The sequence below is a fragment of the Capra hircus genome, chromosome 5 (genome assembly GCF_001704415.2).
Source record: "Capra hircus breed San Clemente chromosome 5, ASM170441v1, whole genome shotgun sequence".
NCBI classification, from domain to species: Eukaryota; Metazoa; Chordata; class Mammalia; order Artiodactyla; family Bovidae; genus Capra; species Capra hircus.
In genome coordinates, this window is record NC_030812.1 from 98,429,315 (window position 1) to 98,450,880 (window position 21,566).

A 21,566-nucleotide genomic window follows, 5' to 3' on the forward strand; every position below is an offset into this window, starting at 1 on the left:
TTTCTTCAATTTGGTGTTTTAGTGGAGGAAGTTAGAAAAAGTGAGATAAGAGGGATGTACAGAGGTGGGAATAGTGCAGTTATGAAATTCTCAGGGGAACAGTTCTGTTTTCTGACACCACCTCTTTTGCTTGATCTTTACAAAGATAGATCAGTCAACTCAGTCCCTGCATGCAAAGGCCTCTAAGAGTGGCTTCTGCGAGTTCAAGGTGATAGGCACAGCACACTGGGTGACTGAACTGTGCTTTGCTCAATAATGTCTGAAGAAGTGACCTATGCAACTCTCAAATTTTCAAATCCTAAGACAAAGGAACCCCAGGAAAGCTACAGTCTCGAGAGAACAGGTAAGATTCTCCTCGAGGATCAAAAGACCAGAGAAGAGGTTATCAGCTATACTGGTGGGTTCTCCTGTCTTCAATTCAAGGCTGTTAGTCCCTTCTGAGATTTAAATTCTGGAGAACTAGTCCATATATCAGTCACTATGCCAGAGCTTAGTTATGTCTATCTTATTTAGTTTGAAACATCATCACTGGGGCTTCCTGATGGCTCAATGGTAGAGAATCAGTCTGCCAGTGCAGGAGACTCAGGAGACATGGGTTTGATCTCTGCATTGGAAAAATCTCCTGGAGAAGGAAATGGCAACCCACTCCACTGTTATTCCCTGGGAAATCCCAAGGACAGGAGAGCCTGCTGGGCTATAGTCCATGGGGTCGCATGAAAGTCAGACTTGGTTTAATGAATATACAATGACAACAACAAAGTTCATCATAGTATGTGAAGAAAGACTGTGGTCTAAACCTCTGGAAATTCAGATTGCTGTTGCCACCAAAATAACATTTCTTATATTTTTTAGACATTTTAGGATGACTTTACATACAGGTAATTAGAGGAAGAAAAAGACAGCAATAGTGTGAACATAGCTATCCAATATTTTTATTTAATTGCTATAAGATAAGAAATAGGTATATGCTATGAGTTTCATAGGATCATGGGACACCCAGTCAGTGATTATGCATTAAACATTTACTTCTTTCTGAAAAAGAGTAAGACTGAAGGCTCCTTATCTCAGCACAATAGAAGTGCAGTCTTCTTTATCCAGCAATTTAATTCCCAGACAGTTAATAACAATGAAGCAGTAGGAAGATATTTTTTTTGAAACATGAAAATCATATTCACTGAAATTTCTTATTGCTATGAGATATTTTATATTTAAATAATGAAGTAAAAGCCCTCTATGTGAACAAATCTCTGAGTAGAGAGGCTTCAGGTTAGTGGATCATGTGTTTGGGACTAGTTTCCCTCCAAAGAGTCATTTTCTCTGTCTCTATAACATCTGATGAAAGAACTGCATGTATTTGGGGAAAATACTCTGTCTTCATCATACAACAAACACCAGAGACCACTATGGTGGTATCTATAAAATTGGAGATGCAATTTATGTTCTGCAGTGCTGTTCTAAGTCGCTTCAGTCGTGTCTGATTCTTTGCGACCCTATGGACTGTAGCGTGCCAGGCTCCTCTGTTCGTGGGATTTTCCAGGCAAGAGAACTGGAGAGGGTTGACATGCCCTCCTTCAAGAGGATCTTCCCAACCCAGGGATCGAACCCACTTCTCTTATGTCTCCTGCATTGGCAGGTGGGTGTTTTACCATTAATGCCACCTGGGAAACCCTTATGTTCTGCTACATATTTTCTAATGTGTATTTCCTTATGTAACAATTTTATCCTTTTCTATATATCTGAGTAAACAGAGGATTAGGTGCTTGGATGGCCTCACTGACTCGATGAACATGAGTTTGAGTAAGCTCTAGGAGTTGGTGGTGGACAAGGAAGCCTGGCATGCTGCAGTCCATGGGGTCACAACTGAGTGACTGAACTGAACTGAAACTGTTTCAAATTTATTTTTATAAAAGGTCACATCATGTTTGTCTATTGGAAAAATCTATCTTCAGAATCAGAATCAAGCCACGAACACAGGACTACCTGCATAATTAGAAGGCAAAAAAGATTATAGAGAAAAGAATGATTTTCTAAAAATATTGCCACTGTTTATCTTTCCTGAAAAAGATAGCCATGAAACTCCTGACTTGGAGCTGGGCGGTGAAGCTGAAACTGGAGCAGGGAGCATCAAGGGCATAGCTGAGGTGACTGAGAGCAGAGCTATGAGAGGTGAGACCTACTGGAGCAAGGAGAAAAGTAAGAAGGGCCTAGTGGGAGATGTTGCAGCAGAAAAAATAAAGATTTCCTTTGAAAATAAAAGATATTTTCTGTAGAGGTTGTGGAAGAAAGGGAACTCTACTAACTGTGGGTGGGAATGTAAACTGATGCAGCCACTATGGAAAATGGTATGGCAGCTCCTTAAAAACTAAAAATAGGGCTATCATATGATCCAGCAATCCCACTCCTGGACATATATCTGGAGAAAACCATAATTCAATAAGATATTTGTAACCCCAATGTTCATAGCAATATTTACAATAGTCAAGACATATTAGCAACCTAAATGTCTACTGAAAGATAAATAGATAAAGAAAATATGGTGTATATATATATATAATGGAATACTACTAAGCCATAAAAAGAATAAAATATTGCCATTTGCAGCAAAATGGATGGACCTAGAGATTATAATACTAACTGAAGGAAGTCAGACAAAGACATGCACCATATGATATCACCTATACGTGGATTCTGAAAATGATACAAAAGGAACTTAGCTACAAAACAGAAACAGACTCACAGCCATGGAAAACAAACTTATGGCTACCAAAGGAGAAAGGGAGGAAAGAATAAATTTGGAATTTAAGATTGACATATGTACACTACTATATATAAATAGGTAACGAATAAGAACCACGGTATAGCACAGGGAATTCTACTCAATATCTTGTAATAACTTATAATGGAAAAGAATCTTAATATCTATATACATGAATATATACACATGTGTGTATATATATATACACCACTGTATAGCACAGGGAATTCTACTCAATATCTTGTAATAACTTACAATGGAAAAGAATCTTAATATCTATTACATGTATATATACACATGTGTGTGTATGTATGTATATATATATATATATGAGAAGGCAATGGCACCCCACTCCAGTACTCTTGCCTGGAAATCCCATGGATGGAGGAGCCTGGAAGGCTGGAGTCCATGAGGTCGCTAAGAGTCGGACTCGACTGAGCGACTTCACTTTCACTTTTCACTTTCATGCACTGGAGAAGGAAATGGCAACCCACTCCAGTGTTCTTGCCTGGAGAATCCCAGGGACAGAGAGCCTGGTGGGAGGCAGTCTATGGGGTCTCACAGAGTCCGATACGACTAAAGTGAGTTAGCAGCAGCAGCAGCAGCAACATATATATACACACATATATATATAACCAGAAACTGACACAGCATTGTAAATCAACTATACTTCAACAAAAAATAAAATAAAATAAATTTTTTGAGAAAAGAAGGAAGACAAACCAAAGGTGATAAACTCATAACCTTTAATTATGGAGAATCAGCTCTTTAAAATTACTTTCTCCATCCATCGCCCCAAAGTATTCGTGCACTTTTCTGAATCTTTCCAACTTTTATAATATTAAACCCCATTGACTTTTCCCCTCCCATTTTTCATTTTATCCTTTATTATATTTCATGGATGATCTTAAATTATCTTTTTCCATTAAAAATGTATCTGGTATTATTTTATTTTCAATGAACTTCTGCTATTGTTTTCTAAAGGCTGTTTCTATGGTATTCTGTTCTTATATGTGGATGCAAAATTGTATCTTACTTCTCTGATGGTTTTAATAATTATACTTTCAAGTCAATGTTATAATTTAAATACAAAATAATACGCCCACTTAAGCATATGGTTGACTGGACTTAAAAAATATCTACCCATACAACCAACCAAAATTAAGATTTACAATATTTCTGTCACCACAAGAAGACAACTTGTGTGCCTCGTCTTATCCTCACCACCAATCTTAGTTTTAGCCCCAGCTAATCAGAATGCTTTACTTTCTGTCATTCTAGACTTTTCTGTTAAGTCTAGAGGTTTTATGGAGCAGCAGCAGTGTAGTTGCTCAGTTGTGTCTAACTCTTTGTGACTCCACAGACTCTAGGCTGCCAGGCTCCTCTATCCATGGGATTCTCCAGGCAGGAATACTGGAGTGGATTGCTATTTCTTTCTCCAGGGGATCTTCCCAACCCTGGGGATTGAACCTGGTCTCCCACATTGCAGGCAAATTATTTACCGTCTGAACCACCAGAGAAGAGTTTTTATGTAAATAGTTTCAAATAATATGCAATGATTGACTGTGACTTCTTCTATGCCTGGCTTCTTTCAGTAAACATAATGTTTTTGAGATTCATCTGTGTTCTATGCATTGGCAGTGAATTTCTTTCCATGGCTGAACAATATTCCAGTGTGTGACTACACCATACCTTGTTAGCTCACTTATCTGTAGATGAACATTTCAGTTGCTTCCAGTTTGGAGCTAGTATGAATAAAGCTGATAGATATACAAGTCTTTGTAGAGACCTATTTTTATAAATTTTTGAAGGAAAATAAGAGCAGAAGCCTGGGTTGAATGGCTTATGTTTACTATATAAGAAACTGAAAAAATTGTTTTCTACATTTATATACCTCCATGCCTTATAAGGTCTTCCCTGGTGGCTCAAATGGTAAAGAATCTGCATGAAATGAGGGAGACCTGGGTTTGATCCCTAGGTCAGGAAGATCCCCTGGAGAAGGAAATGGCAACCCACTCCTATATTCTTGCCTGGAGAATTCCATGGACAGAGGAGCCTGGCGAATCCATGGGATCGCAAAGAGTCAGACGTGACTGAATGACTAACACAGTCATATAAGAGAGTCTGTTTATTTACAGAGTTTTTGAACTGTTCTCATTGGATTATTTCTGCTTCCCCTAAATTCTTATTTTCTGTGTTTTCTATTTCAGCCTTATATTGGCTGCTTTCTTCAAATATCAAATGATCTTTGGTTGTCTATACTCACTTAAGTGTGTGGTACTAAACTGATTTAACGAGAGCTTGTGTAGGTGAGATGGGCTTGCTAAATGGTAGCATTCATCAGTCAATTCAATTCAGTTGCTCAGTCATGTGTAACTCTTTGTGACCCCATGGACTTCAGCATGCCATACTTCCCTGTACATCACGAACTCCTGGAGCTTGCTCAATCTTGTCCATCGAGTCAGTGATACCATCCAACCATCTCATCCTCTGCCATCCCCTTCTCCTCCTGCCTTCAATTTCCCCCAGCGTCAGGGTCTTTTTCAGTGAGTCAGTTCATCACATCAGGTGGTCAAAGTATTGGAGTTTCAGTATCAGTTCTTCCAATGAACATTCAGGACTGATTTCCTTAGGATTGACTGGTTAGATCTCCTTGCAGCGAGAGTCTTCTCCAACACCACAGTTCAAGAGCATCAAATCTTAGGTGCTCAACTTTCTTTATAGTTCAAATCTCATATCCATATATGACAACTGGAAAAACCATAGCTTTGACTAGTTGGACCTTTGTTGGCAAAGTAATGTCTCTGCTTTTTAATATGCTGTCTAAGTGGTCATAGCTTTTCTTTGAAGGAGAAAGCGTCTTTTAATTTCATGGGTGTAGTCACCATATGCGGTGATTTTGGAGCCCAAGAAATAAAGTCTGTCACTGATTCCATTGTTTCCCCATTTATTTGCTATGAAGTGATGAACTGAAGTAGCATTCATGAACTGAAGCAATTTGCTGAGAAATCCAATTTTTGATATTTGAATTTTTCCCCCCTTCTTGAGCCAGTTGACTATTCTGGAGGTGAATAAATCTTCCAGCACTCCTCCCTGGGCATTCTTCTGTTATAATGGGTAAGAGAGAGTAACTGTTGTACAAAGTGGAGAAAAATACATAGGAGAGAATACCTATATTTTATGTCAACTTTCGGGCATTTTTTTCAGTTTTCAGACTCACCCATACCTCCACTTGGAAAGATAAAATACCAGGGGCCTTTGGTGTTCTTTCGCGAGAGTCAGCTCACTTTTGTTTCCTCACTGCTGACTTTGCTTCAGTTTCGAAGTGCCTACAAAGTTAGTAATTGCTTTTGTATCTGTTACCTACCTTCCCAAAGGCCATTTCTGTGGTTTCCTTTCTTTGTTATTATGAATCTATATGCCTTCTTTAACTACTTTCTATATTTTATTGGAGTTTTAAGAGAATATCAAGGTAAAGGTATGGTGCATCTATAAATGTTCATTTCAGACTGATTTTAATTAGCACTTCAATCAGCTCAAATGTACTTTCATTCTGCCCCCCCTTTTTTTTTTCCCCATTTCCTATTGGCAAATACCTAAGCCCATGTAAGGAGCTACTGTTGGGGCTAGCAAACCAGGCAGCAGATTGATGGTATGTACTCCAAACCCTTATGGGGTGCCAATGAAGAAAAGATTTGTGTACCATTGCTCTCATTAAGAGCCTGAAGATTCACAAATAAAAGGCTTAGTTTCAGGGTTCTCTGGTGCCTAGGAAGGATTCAGTCTCTTGAGATTTATTAGACTCTGTAGAAAAAAGATGGTGCCAACTTCTTATGTGGTCCTGGGAGGACTTGCTTATCTTTCTGGCCTCTGAGGGTTAGTGTGGAAACTAAATAAGAATGCAGAAAAGGTCCTCTATGATCCTAAATCATAGAAAGCCTCAGACTTTGCATCTGAGAAGACAATGGACCAGGTTTCTTCTTCTATGGGGTATAAAATGAAGGACTTGTTTTCTGGCATTCCATTGGCACTTAGTGAAAGAAACACCTGTGCATTCCATCACACATAGATTTCATGGCTCTCAAAGTACTCAAAGTGACTTCTTGGTGGCTCAGACAGTAAAGCGTCTGCCTACAATGTGGGAGACCCGGGTTCGATCCCTGGGTGGGGAATATCCTCTGGAGAAGGAAATAGCAAACCACTTCAGTACTCTTGCCTGGAAAATCCCATGGATGGAGGAGCCTGGTAGGCTACAGTCTATGGAGTCACAAAGAGTCGGACACAACTGAGTGACTTCACACACACAAAGTACTCAAAATCTTGTTATCAAATCTTAAACGTCAGTAAAGCCAAGGGAAAACAAATAAAAGTTACTAAATTTATGGAACACAGAACCATAGGAAACCCAGAACGAGAGGAAAAGAAAAAACCCTACAAGCAGCTCCAAGTAAAACAGAATCCCTACAAAAGAAAGATAACTGAAATAATTTATGATATTAAATTATCACACTAAAAATTTTCAATTTGAAAAAACATGACTTTAATGGAAAGAATGATCATTAAGTCCCAGTTGCAGGTCCTAGAAGATCATACAGAAAAAATAAAATAAAGAGACATGAAAATCATGATGGACTTGGATAATAAAACCAAGTAATCTAAAATGTAAATAATAAGATTCCATAAACAACAAAAAGAATAGATAAAAGCAAGGAAGTAATTAAAGTAACCAGTTACTATTTAGTATTCAGTAGATATGGAAAGAAAATATCTGCAATTCAGTTCAGTTCAGTTCAGTTCAGTTGCTCAGTTGTGTTCAACTCTTTGCAACCCCATGAATCGCAGCATGCCAGGCCTCCCTGTCCATCACCAACTCCCGGAGTTCACTCAGACTCATGTCCATTGAGTCAGTGAAGCCATCCAACCATCTCATCCTCTGTCGTCCCCTTCTCCTCCTGCCCCCAATCCCTTGCAGCATCAGGGTCTTTTCCAAAGAGTCAACTCTTCGCATGATGTGGCCAAAGTATTGGAGCTTCAGCTTTAGCATCATTCCTTCCAACGAACACCCAGGACTGATCTCCTTTAGGAGGGACTGATTGGACCTCCTTGCAGTCCAAGAGACTTTCAAGAGTCTTCTCCAACACCACAGTTCAAAAGCATCAATTCTTTGGTGCTCAGCTTCCTTATAGTCCAACTCTCACATCCATACATGACCACTGGAGAAACCATAGCCTTGACTAGATGGACCTTTGTTGGCAAAGTAATATCTCTGCTTTTGAATATGCTGTCTAGGTTGGTCATAACTTTTCTTCCCAGGAATAAGCATCTTTTAATTTCATGGTTGCAGTCACCATCTGCAGTGATTTTGGAGCCCCCTCAAAATAAATTCTGACACTGTCTCCACTGTTTCCCCATCTATTTCCCATGAAGTGATGGGACCAGATGCCATGATCTTCGTTTTCTGAATGTTGAGCTTTAAGTCAACTTTTTCACTCTCCTCTTTCACTTTCATCAAGAGGCTTTTTAGTTCCTCTTCACTTTCTGCCATAAGGGTGATGTCATCTGCATATCTGAGGTTATTGATATTTCTCCCAGCAATCTTGATTCCAGCTTGTGCTTCTTCCAGTCCAGCGTTTCTCATGATGTACTCTGCATATAAGGTAAATAAGCAGGGTGACAATATACAGCCCTGATGTACTCCTTTTCCTATCTGGAACCAGTCTGTTGTTCCATGTCCAGTTCTAACTGTTGCTTCCTGACCTGCATATAGGTTTCCCAAGAGGCAGGTCAGGTGGTATGGTATTCCCATTTCTCACAGTTTATTGTGATCCACACAGTCAAAGGCTTTGGCATAGTCAAAAAAGCAGAAATAGATTTTTTTTTTTTTTCTGAAACTCTCTTGCTTTTTCCATGATCCAGCGGATGTTGGCAATTTGATCTCTGGGTCCTCTGCCTTTTCTAAAACCAACTTGAACATCTGGAAGTTTACGGTTCACATATTGCTGAAGCCTGGCTTGGAGAATTTTGAGCATTACCTTACTAGCATGTGAGATGAGTGCAATTGTGTGGTAGTCTGAGCATTCTTTGGCATTGCCTTTCTTTGGGATTGGAATGAAAACTGACCTTTTCCAGTCCTGTGGCCACTGCTGAGATTTCCAAATTTGCTGGCATATTGAGTGCAACACTTTCACAGCATCATCTTCAGGATTTGGAACAGCTCAACTGGAATTCCATCACCTCCACTAGCTTTGTTTATAGTGATGCTTTCTAAGGCCCACTTGACTTCACATTCCAGGATGTCTGGCTCTAGGTGAGTGATCACATCATCGTGATTATCTGGGTTGTGAAGATCTTTTTTGTACAGTTCTTCTGTGTTTTCTTGCCACTTCTTCTTAATATCTTCTGCTTCTGTTAGGTCCATACCATTTTTGTCCTTTATCAAGCCCATCTTTGCATGAAATGTTCCCTTGGTATCTCTAATTTTCTTGAGGAGATCTCTTGTCTTTCCCATTCTGTTGTTTTTCTCTATTTCTTTGCACTGATCGCTGAGGAAGGCTTTCTTATCTCTCCTTGCTATTCTTTGGAACTCTGCATTCAGATGCTTATATTTTCCCTTTTCTCCTTTGCTTTTCACTTCTCTTCTTCTCACAGCTATTTGTAAGGCCTCCCCAGACAGCCATTTTTCTTTTTTGCATTTCTTTTCCATGGGGATGGTCTTGATCCCTGTCTCCTGTACAATGTCATGAACCTCCGTCCATAATTCATCAGGCACTCTATCTATCAGATCTAGTCCCTTAAATGTGTATTTCTCACTTCCACTATATAATCATAAAGGATTTGATTTAGGTCATACATGAATGGTCTAGTGGTTTTCCCCACTTTCTTCAATTTGAGTCAGCTCCTGGTCTTGTTTTTGTTGACTTATAGAGTTTCTTCATCTTTGGCTGCAATTCATTTAACCTAAAATCAAAAAAGATACAATTTATCCATTTTAGAAAAATTTAAAAAACATCATATACTCCATTTGAGAAATAATCAAGAAAATTTTCAGTCCCATGATTAATTAAGGGGACATTTAGAGGTGTGCAAGAAAGCAATAGCTGATAATGGCATGACTATGAAAATTGCAATAATAAAAGTGCTAAACAATCTTTCAATGAAACAGATATATTGTAAGAGAAAGTTTATCATCTCCTAGAATCATTTTTAATAAACTCTCACTGTATAACCTAGAGTTAGGGAGAAAAGCAGTGAGGGAATGAAAGCATTATAAAAGTTTGGGTTGGAGACTCGATTTTTCTACTAACATATTAAATAGATTACTTGAAAAAAAATCAATCATAAGAGAAAGAATTAGCAATTATATTAAATGGCATATTTCAAAACTATCCTGGACTCAGCCCAGAGCTCTGTGATGAACTAGATGGGGGCAGGGGGCTGGAAGGGAAGTTTAAGAGGGAGAGGATACATGTATACTCATTATTGATTCATGTTGTTGTATAGCAGAAACTATCACAACATTGTAAAGCAACTATATTCCAATTAAAAGAACACCCAGCAGCTGGTTAGCATTAATTACCTGGAGACAGGAAGGTAGATCAATGAGAAAAAGACTAAGAAGTTAGTGAGGAAAAACTACTGCTAAAATATAAGTGAGTGTTCATAAAATATCCAGAATATGTCATACAATCACATTTATATAAAATTATGTGTTTTTAGTGTCATATGTGAATGTACAGGTGTATTTATGTTGGCCTAATATAAATGAGGTCTCATTGACTTTGCAAGCAATTTTTAAAATTAAACTTTAGAGTAAGTCTGATACCACTATTTATAGAAGAGTGGGAGTTGGAGGGAGTTAAAGAAAGAGGAAGTAACATGAAATGCTTGACTTCTTGTCATTCTCCTCACAGGACACAGCGCTCCATCAAAGGTGTGGTACCCTATTGCTTGTGTTTCACTGTTGTTGAACCTGGTGATACTGGCTGGACTGGGAGCCCTGGGCTTGATGTGTAAGTGTTCACTTTTCTCTGAGGCTGTCCCTTACTTTTCTTAGGCATATTGCAAATGACTCCAAATCCTGAGACATATCCATATAAAACTCCCAGATAAACAGAGGAAAACAGGTTTTATTTCTGTGTGACCATGTAACACTAGTCATTCTTTTTAGGCTATTTTAACATCAGATTCCTTCAGTGCAACCAATGCTGTAGAGAGTAATGTAAAGCCTATGTTTCTAAAAGTTATACAATTAATGCAACCGAAATCAGTATACTGATTTATACTCTGAGAGTTTTCATGAGGAGTCCACTTATTAGAAATAAATTCTTCATTTTCATGACATTTTTGAAGTATCTCTTCTCAAGCCTGGATGACATTGGGAAACACTTATTCCCTTTCCCTTCCCTCCTACAAGAGTGGGTACAAAGGCATTCTAAGGAAACAGAGGATGATTACAGCAATTGTTTATTTGTGTCCATTCTTCGTGATTGTTTCTCATTTAATTCTCATAAAACTTCTAAATCTTCTAAATCTCATAAAACTTCATAAATCTTCTCATAAAGATTCTATTACGATTAAGGGCTGGCAAGAAAACTAGTATCAGTCATGTAGAAAAGACAGGTTTTGTTTAATAATCCACAAAATGGATATATTATGTTTTTTGAATCTTCTGATATTCTTAGATACATGATTTCTGTTTTCTGAAATTCTTATTTTTTTAATTCTGAGGCTAGTATTTACTAATTCTATATCCATAAAGTATGGTTATTTCTCTCCAAGAAACTCAAAGTTACAACATGTAGCCTCACCAATGTATTCTGGTGACTCCTGGTCTCAAAAGTGGGGTTTGTATTTTTAAAACCTAACTATTGAATTACAGTCTTTTATTTTGAAATCTCTGCATGACATAGACACTTTTTGTTCCATATTTTTAAACTTATTTGGGCATTTCCTTATATAAGAACTAGTACTCTGTTGAGTAACATCAAACATTATTATTTCAAATAAATGTTAATCTTAAAAGTATGTAAAGTTGATATTCTACTCTTATGTAGCTATCATTTTAAAATGTGCTTTCTATTAAATTTTTAAATAACTGCTGTGTTAGTAGTATAATTTATTGGAAGAGTCTATGTGAAAGTTATTAATCTCCTGATATGAATTGTAGATTACTACAAGCTAATTTTTAACAGCAAGACAGTTTATGATGTACAACTGAACGTAACAGAACGTGTGGAAACAACCACATTACCCACAGATATGCCTACAACTGTCTCAGGTGAGCACATCATTTTAATATGTTAGAATACACACTAAAGTGTTGAATAACTTTACTTCCAAGTACTTTGAAGAGTTAAAGCAGAAGGAAAATCAAAGTGAAAGATCTTTCTGTTTCAGAGTTATCAGTAACATAGTTTTCCCCAGTTTTCTCCCTTCTTTTTCATTGTGTTCCAAGTCCTGAAATATTTACAAAATTAAAGAAAAACCATTAAAATATGGTAAACATGTGTAGATTCTTCTGGTAAATAAGCATTTTCATCTTTCTGTACTTAGTTTCTTTATATGTTTTTTTTTTTTTTCAAATGAGTCGCCTTCTCTCTCCTTAGACTAGGTTTTCTTAAATCCCTTCTTTCTTCCTTCTTTAGCACTGACATTTAAACATTTTAATGGAGTTTAGCTGTGATGGTGTTTAGCTGGGCATATGGAAGATAAATATTCTGTATTCTCATATGTCTGAAATTAGTCTTTAACTTAGCTAGCTATAAATTTTGTGGCTAAAAATTCACTTCTTAGACAATATTGTGGGAGTTACTTCATTGTCTCTGGAAAACAATGTTGTTAATAAGTCTGTCTCCAGTATAATTTTCATTTTATAAAAATGACCCAACTGTAGCTGCTGGGTTCCTGACATTTAGGGTTTTTCTTGGGTATGAGTGTTTTGGAAGAACTAATGCTGACGCTCCAATACTTTGACCACCTGATGCGAAGAGCTGACTCATTGGAAAAGATTCTTTTGCTGGGAAAGATTGGAGGCAAAAGGAGGAAAGGGCTGCAGAGGATGAGCTGGTTAGATAAAATCACCAACTCAGTGGGCATGAGTTTGAAAAAACTCCAGGAGATAGTGAAGGACAAGGGAGCCTGGTATGCTACAGTCTTCTCAATCTGAAAGTTTAGGGCCTTCAAATTTAGGGAATATATGTGCTATTCCTTATAGTTTATTTTTCACTTGTCTTCATTTCCTCTGTTCTTTCCATGACTTCTTTCTTTTGGATGTTCAGATTTACAGATTATCATCTTTTCTTTGTATTTTCTGTTTATTTTAGCATTAGATTCTGGAAGATTTCTTAAATTTTACTTTTTAATCTATTGATTATTTTTTGGCTATCATATTTTTGAATGATTTTTAAGAGTTTTTTTTTTTTTTTTTTTTTTTTGGTAGCATCCTATTCTTACCTTATGTATATACTATCTTTTGGAGAGATCTTAGTAAATTGATTAGAGATACATTTTAAAATATCAGTCTTTTTTTTTTTTTTGAAGGAGGAGGCAGTTTTTCCTTTTCTTTTCCTTTAAGCATGAGAATTCTCTTTCACGTGCTGCTGCTGCTGCTGCTAAATCGCTTCAGTTGTGTCCGACTCTGTGCAACCCCATAGATGGCAGCCCACAAGTCTCCCCAGTCCCTGGGATTCTCCAGGCAAGAATACTGGAGTGGGTTGCCATTTCCTTCTCCAATGCATGGAAGTGAAAGGTGAAAAGTGAAAGCAAAGGCACTCAGTCGTGTCTGATTCCTAGCAACCCCATGGACTGCAGCCTACCAGGCTCCTCGGTCCATGGGATTTTCCAGGCAAGAGTACCGGAATGGGGTGCCATCACCTTCTCCTTTCATGTGCTGGTGCTTCTATATACCCTAGGATTTTTGCTTCTCTGTTGATACTCAAGAAAGGAAGTGATGGCTAGTGTGGATTGCCTCTATTGTTATTTTAAAGAGGATAAAAAATAAAGAAGATAGTTTTTCCATTAGATCTCTCTAGAAGTGAGAACTCTATCTGAATACTTTTTTTTTTTTGCCCTCTACTTTAGTTCTTAAAATTTTTGTTGTAATATAATTGTTTTACAATGTTGTTTTAGTTTCTGCTGTACAACAAAGTGAATCAGCTATATTTATACATATATTTTAAGAGTGGAAGACCAGGGAGGAGTGATGAACAGGCAACTTTCCTGTTCAAATTAAGTTGGATATAAAGTATGGTGTCAACAATGATAGTAGAAACCAAGGCCTTGCCAGATAGCTCACTCAATATTTTTAGAGATTAACTATATCCTTTCCTCTCCTGAAAATTGCATAAATGTCACTGATTTTCTTCCTCTCTCTCTTAACTTCTTATCTTCTTTCATCAAAAAGATGCACTGTGCACCATATGTCAAACACCTGGGAAACCTAGAGAATATAATTTTTTTTGGTATAACAGTTACAACAATTTCTCATCTTGAGTATGACAGGAGAAGCAGAGAAGTAAACAGAAAAATTATAATTCAGTGTAATAAGTGTACATAAACATGAACACATAGCTCAAGAAACCATATAGCTGGAGGAAACAGGTCAGACTGAATGGGGTACAATATTTAACGCAGGGAATGGATGCATGTTTCCATAAAAGTAATGAGATAGCAAGGCATTCTCAAGAAAAATTCAAGATTTTCAAGATAAATGGATGACAGGAAACTAAGTGGATTAAGAGTTAAAACTGGAGTGCCATGAGGGTTCCTATAAATAATGGGAAGAACTTGGGTTCAACCTGAAATCTATTTGAATCATTTAGAGAAGAGTCTTATAGAAATATCACTGAAAACATTGAGGTGGTAAGTATCAGAATAGATATGGACTAAGGTCTTGCTTTTTAAAAATTTTTTTGCAGCAAACAAAACATTCTGAAGTTTTTTTCTGAGTGCTTTGAATAATCCCTTCATTATTTTTTCCCTCTATAGCCATGATTTTTCTTTAATCTTCAGATTGCTCCAGATCCAAATCTATTTCACCTCACGCTGTATTCTTTTCCTTCTCTCATATTTTAAGCAATCATCTCTTTCAAAATATAACTCCTGTTAATCATTGGAATGTATAATGCAAATATTTAGAAATTCTGATGTATATGCTAATTTGTACTATATCTGTGCATACCTGTCATGCATATGTGTGTATGTATCATATCTTTATAGACTTTCCTTATTCAGACCTGGGACCTCACTTATGTTCAGAGATATGGATACAGTATGGAAGTAACTGCTATAACTTTTCTACCAAAATAATTTGTAATATGTGCAACAGCGACTGTGAGAAGAATCACTCCTCCCTGATGAATATGGATGGTGTGAGAAATAGGAATAGAACCAAGGTTTGTGGTATGATCTGTGGTATGTCTGCAGCTATTTCTTGGTATTGTTAAAGTACAGGCAAGGAGAATTTGGGTAAGAACATTAATTCTTGGCTGTTTCTGATAAATGGCTTTCATGCCCTTCACTTTTGCTCTCTGCATCTGAGTGGAGACATTGGAAAATTCCTATATCACAGGTTCAGAAAGCAAGGATCTACAGTGATTAGAGTTGCTGGTTCATATGGTAAGCTATGGAAGTCTATTTCTTTGTTATTTCTTGTTACCCGTGATTTCTGTTTTTTTTTTTTTTATTTTTTATAGAGTCAGGAAGGAGTGGGTAATTATTTATTTCCAATTGTGAGGTATATTTTAAATAATCACTGCTGCAGGTTAAATTACAGGATTCTCTTCCCCCTTAGAATTGTTGTCCACTGATAAAAAGTCATTCTCTGGACTATAAGCCACTTGGTACAATCATGTAAATTATCTAGCTTATCCTCACATATTACTTGATCTTACTTAAGTTAAAATACAGAAAAATCAGATCAAGCTATGCTCATGATTATTTTTCTGTTGTTGTTTTTCTTAATATTTGACTGTAGCAAAAATATCAAACTCCCAACTCCCTACTATCCAGAACAATCTACCTGTTCGTTTTCTTATAACACACAGCAAGCTCCAATCCAAAAGATTTTGTCCTCAGCATTAACCTGAATGTGGTCAAATGTCTCAGTGACTTTTGCCCTTTCTGGTTTTGCTACCTGGATTATTATTCTGTCTCTTTTGAACCTGATTAATCCAACTCAGGTTTCGAGTATGTGGCTCATTATAAGCATATAGTAAATAGTTTTTGTCACTACTCTTAATGCATTATTTAAACTTTTTGAGGTTTTTCACTGTTAACTGCATTATTCTTGAAACTCTTTCTTTGTTAGTTCCCATGGCATCATGCCTTCTAGCTGATGTTTTACTTAACCTCCAAACAGGCTCTATACATTATTCCTAAATTTAAGATTCAAAAACTGAAATTCATAGAGAATAAATAAATTTCTTAAGGTCACATGAGCAATAAGAAGCAGAAAGTAAGCTAAAAACCTAGCCTGCTTATCTCCAAAGACTGAAGTATGTCTAAAAATAATTAGTTGACAATTTAAAGATAACTCTGACAAGGGTATTTTTCATGCAATAGGTAATTTGGGTGAAATATTGATAACATTTCACACAAGTACTTCTTAAGTGTTTACTAAGGTCTGCAATGTGGACTGAATGCTGGTAATATGAGTGATACATGTAATAAAGCTTTTAAACTAAGGTTTGATTGAAATAATAAATCAAAAATCATGCAAATCATTATCTAACTGCAATTATGACGCTGCATTTATAAAAAATGAAAAGCATAGCTTTCAAACTGGAAGAAAAGAATAGATGTGTGCCATTAATGGCTTCCTTACTGAGTGATTTTGAGGTCTTTTCAGAAATTACCTTATCTGACTGCTACTCACTTCTTGTCAGAGATCATTCTTCCGAGCTGGTTTTTCCTTAAAGAAGGAAGTTTCAAAGTTTTGGGCTTCCAGAGACTTTCACTTTTAGGGTTACCTTGGTTACACTCCTGTCATCCAATTAAAAAAAATTTTTAATTGTGGTAAAATATGCATAACATTTGGAGAAGAAATGGTAACTTACTCCAGTATTCTTGCCTGGGGCATCCCATGGACAGACGAGACTGGAGGGCTACAGTCCATGGAGCCACAAAGAATTGGACACAACTTAACAACTAAACAACAATAAATAACATTAAATCTCCTGGCTTAACCAATTTTAAGTGTACAGTACATTCCCAACGCTATGCCACCAATCTCTGGAGCTCTTTTCATGTTGCAAAACTGAAACACCGTACTCACTAAAGAACTCCTCGATTTCTCCTTCCTCTGCCTCCTGGCAAGCCTGATTCCACTCTATATTTCTGTGAATTTGACTAGGGTAATAGTCAATAAATGAATTTTACATTTAACTTTACATTTAAATGAATTATATCATATTTGTTTTTCTGTGACCGCTTATTTCACTCACCATAATGTCCTCAAGGCTCATCCATGTTGTAGTACGTGTCAGACCTCAAAGAGGATAGTTAGAGACCACTTGAAATCTGAATGAGGAAGAAGCATGACAACAAAGCTTAAACTCCAGATTTCCTCTTAAGAATCTTGGAAATTAATGCAAGATAAAATACCTTTTATATCTCAAGAGAAAATTCATGATGCCAGGGAAAGTTTTAAAGACACTGTCATTTAGCTCAGCATAGGGCCCAGTGAGGAGGGAAAAATTAAAAGAGTAGGATAGACAACGGTTGGGTGAAAATTGTATAAATCTTAATTATGTTGACTTGGTTCATGGTACTTTTCAGGTCTACTATATCCTTCTACTTTTCTACATACTCATTCTATTAATTTTTGAGAGTTTGATATTGAAACTTCCACTGAAAATCTTAATTTACTTAAAAAATTGTATTTTTTTTAATTTCCAAAATTTTTCAGGATTCTTTTTAAAAAAATTAATTGGAGAATAATTACTTACCAATATTTTGATGTTTTTTGCCATACGTCAGTGTGAATCAGCCACAGGTATACATGTGTCCTCCCCATCCTGAATCCCGATCCCTCCTCCCTCCCCACACTATCCCTCTGGGTTGTCCCAGAGCACTGGCTTTGGGTGTCCTGCTTCATGCATCAAAGTCACAATGGTTATCTATTTTACATATGGTAATATACATTTTTTTAAAAGTAATAATTGTAATATATAGTGGAACCAAGGGCTTCCCTGGCAGCTCAGTTGGTAAAGAATCTGCCTGCCAGTGCAGCAGATGCAAGAGACATGGGTTCTCTCCTTGGGTGGGGAAGATCCCCTCAAGGAGGAAATGATAGCCCACTCCAGTATTCTTGTCTGGGAAATCCCACAGACAGAGGAGCCTGGAGGGTTGCAGTCCATGAGCTTGTAAAGGGTCCAACACAATTGAGCACACATATATGCACACACATAGTGGAACAATATAGAACTTTGTTCTATATTTTCCAAGTCTCATGTGAATGTGTTATCATACTTTCATAACTTAAAAAAGAGAGAGAGGGGGAAAAAAAGTACATAAAGACAGGTAAATTGGAAAAGAATTGGGAGGTCTCATGGGAAAGGTTGGATGACTGTGATCCCGTTCTATGGTGAATACAGAAAATTAGAACCTCTGCAGATGTCTACATGATGGGTTACATGATGATTTGTTTTCCCCCATCACCTGCTAACTGTTAAGAGTGTAATAGTGGTGTTAAATAGAACACTTGAGAAGAATAGAGAAGGTCTTCAAATCCCACTGAGGGTAAGGGGACAATGAACAAAGGAGCAGTAACATGAATGTTGAATGGAATTTTGATGACATGAACTTGTTTCTGTTGCACTTGAATTAGCTCCAAGTCATTCAAGGTAACTGATGTTTCCTTTGTTTATAGATGTTCATTAGATGTCATCCAGTACATATCTTCCAGACGCTTCTGAATTCTGTTTCCAACAACACAAATCAGACAGCAAGGAATGTTTCAGATATTTCCATTTTGACTTGTGAGTTAACCTGTTTCTTCCTTTTTTTTTTGTCAATAATAAAGGAATATCTGGTGTGCTAATTTTGTTAATGTTTCTCTGACAATCACCCTCCATACATGGTCAAAGATGTATGAAGGGAAGGAAGGATATCCTGGAAGTTTTTCTCTGTAACTTAAGCAATTCTTTTTTTGCAAAAAAAAAGAAAAAAAAATCTATTCTATACAGAAATTCCTTGGAATTGAGAGCATGGAGGAAGAAATTCAGAAGTGTTGCTACACTTCCCTGCCTTTATTTCACATGACGGTGTCATGCTTTCCTAGGACCCTAAGGAATGGAGACAAGGTATAAGGACAAAGTCAAATCAGGGTCAGGGATATTATCCAGTGCAATAAAAAATAAATTATCTCCTTGGAGCCAATAAATTCTGCTTTGTTTCTAGTACTTTACATTGTTAAAGTAAATAATATGAGCTTATATACTTTACTAAAGGAAGATTATAACAATATTTTAAGTGAACTATAATCCAGATGACTATATGATTTATTGGTCATATGATTGGTTTATTGACCATATGATTTTGAGAGTGAAATGAGGCACTATTGATAATTATACCAAGATATCTATACTAATTGTACCACGCATAAATCAATAGTGTCCTGGGAAAACCAAGGTTACTCAATGACCTCTTGGGTAAAATTGGTAACAGACACATATATCCCCTCTTTTTTTTTGGATTCTCTTTCCATTTAGTTCTTCACCAAGCACTGAGTAGAGATCCCAGTGCTATATAGTAGGTTCTTATTAATTATTTATTTTATACATAGTATAAGGGATTGAATAATCAATCCCAATATCCAAATACAGTAGAAATTAACACATCATTGTAAAGCAATTATGCTATGCTAAGTCGCTTCAGTTATATCTGACTCTGTGATCCTATGGACTGTAGCTCACCAGACTCCTTAGTCCATGGGATTTCCCAGGCAAGAATACTGAAGTGGGCTGCCATTCCCCTCTCCAGGGATCTTTCCAACACAGGGATCAAACCCACGTCTCTTACATCTTCTGCATTGGCAAGCGGGTTCTTTATCACTAGCGCCCCCTGGGAAGCCCTGTGGAACAATTGTACTTCAATAAAAAATAATTTAAAAAATTCTAACAGATGATAGTAAAAAATAAAAAGTGGTAATAGATAGACCAGAGGTAGTTTTGAGTCCAAGAAAGTTGAGGGCATTAGAGAATTCTAACAATAGTATAAAGAATCACCAGAGCTATTGTCACTTTCTTCTCTCTTAACTAAAATGATTTAACAAGAAAAGAATAAGCTTTGGAAGAAAGAGTTTATATTTATGAGGTAATTGTTTTTCATGATAAAGCACAGGACTCATTTTTATTTATCTTTTTGTTCCAGGTTTGGTACCTCCAGAAGTATTTCAAGTGCCAAAACAGTGAAGCATGCAGTGTCCAGTGGAAATTTAACAATTGGAAATCTAATGACTCTAGTAGTTATTGTACCTGTGAAAACAAAGTAGATGTACCAAATTCTCAACCTTATGTAAATGCAAGCACTTATAATAGTTTAGGATATAGAAATGACCGTGTAAGCTGAAACTATGCAAAAACAATCTTAGAAACAAGTGGGGTAAATTTGATTGGTTTGTGACCTTTAAAACCTTTTGTAAAAACATTAAAACTCAGCTTCAGTTGATTATAATTATACAGGAAAAGTTTTTTTTTTTCAATAAAATTGATATTATCTTGTCCAAATTTAATTTGAAATATTAGAAACATTGAGAATTAAAGTGGTTTATTTTGTTTATCAAGAGTAGTATAAACAGGGCTACAACTTCTTTCAATATACCTTGTTATGCAGATGGAACATCTTTTCTATACTGAAGAAATTGTTACACTCCTTTCTAAGTTGGGATAAGCTTTTATTGTTATATCCTTTCTGTGCTCAAAGACATGAAATATTTCCAACAGTTCCTTTAATTGTGAAGTTTTTTTGTGTTTTTTTTTGTTTTGTTTTGTTTTGTTTTTTGCTGGCATCACTTCCTTTAGAGAGTGTCAGCATCATTTTCTTCATGCAACTACATTTGTTAACAAACTTTCTTCACTAAGTTCCTCTGACTGCATATTGAGATGCTCTAAAATGATGGTAGAGTCAATATTCCCACAGTGAGTGATTTCTTTCATAACTGTATTTAGATTATTATTTGTACAATTTGGTAAAATTTCCTGTCATGCTATAAACATGTTATTCACTTCTTCTGACAGGATATTTGAGTATTTTCAGCTAGATGCTTTATGTCAGATTTCTAAAACTCAGCTAGAGAGTTTTTGATTGCATTATGATTATATTATCAATAGTTTGTCCAAATGTCCATCAAACATGAAAGATCTTAAAAGATGAGATAATTCCTTGACCCCTTGACTGGATTAATGATGCTACATTTAATGATAGACAGCAAATTTTCACAAGTTCACTCAAGCTCCTGAGAGAATTAGCATGACCTAGAGCATTATCTGAGTAGAAGTGCTCTAAAAACTAAATTATTTTGCTGACAGTGTCTCAACAACATGGAAACAAGGAGAAAAAGGAACAGTATGCATTACTCTCTATATCTGAACTGAATAAGAGATACTCAATGACCAACTCCGGAGAAATTTTTATTTTTAAAGTGACAAGATTGAGTATCTGTTGTTTATATAGCATCAAAGTTTGTACTTCATGTGATTACTCAGAGTTAATACACTCTGGTAAATGAAAACTGAATCCTGTAGGCGGGATTCTACAAAAATCCTGTAGGTGAGATTCTGCAAAAATCCCTGAAATTTGCACTTGTGAGAAT

The 21,566-nt window shown here is 36.5% G+C and overlaps 1 protein-coding gene across 1 annotated transcript; it reads left to right on the top strand.

Annotated features, from left to right (window-relative positions):
- Positions 256-20,717, top strand: LOC108636116. The gene is made up of 7 exons (XM_018049056.1): positions 256-343; positions 2,065-2,166; positions 10,666-10,764; positions 11,922-12,032; positions 14,972-15,147; positions 18,624-18,732; positions 20,126-20,717. The coding sequence occupies exons 1-7, from the start codon at positions 256-258 to the stop codon at positions 20,164-20,166; spliced, it is 726 nt and encodes a 241-aa protein (XP_017904545.1). The 3' UTR covers positions 20,167-20,717.

What these genes read in the sequence shown, in the direction of transcription:
- LOC108636116 (XM_018049056.1), top strand. Translation starts at nt 256, where the DNA reads ATGTCTGAAGAAGTGACCTATGCAACTCTCAAATTTTCAAATCCTAAG. An exon ending in GGGAGCCCTGGGCTTGATGT is followed by an intron (nt 10,765 to 11,921) that starts GTAAGTGTTCAC and finishes TATGAATTGTAG; the next exon opens with ATTACTACAAGCTAATTTTT. An exon ending in GAAATAGGAATAGAACCAAG is followed by an intron (nt 15,148 to 18,623) that starts GTTTGTGGTATG and finishes CTTTGTTTATAG; the next exon opens with ATGTTCATTAGATGTCATCC.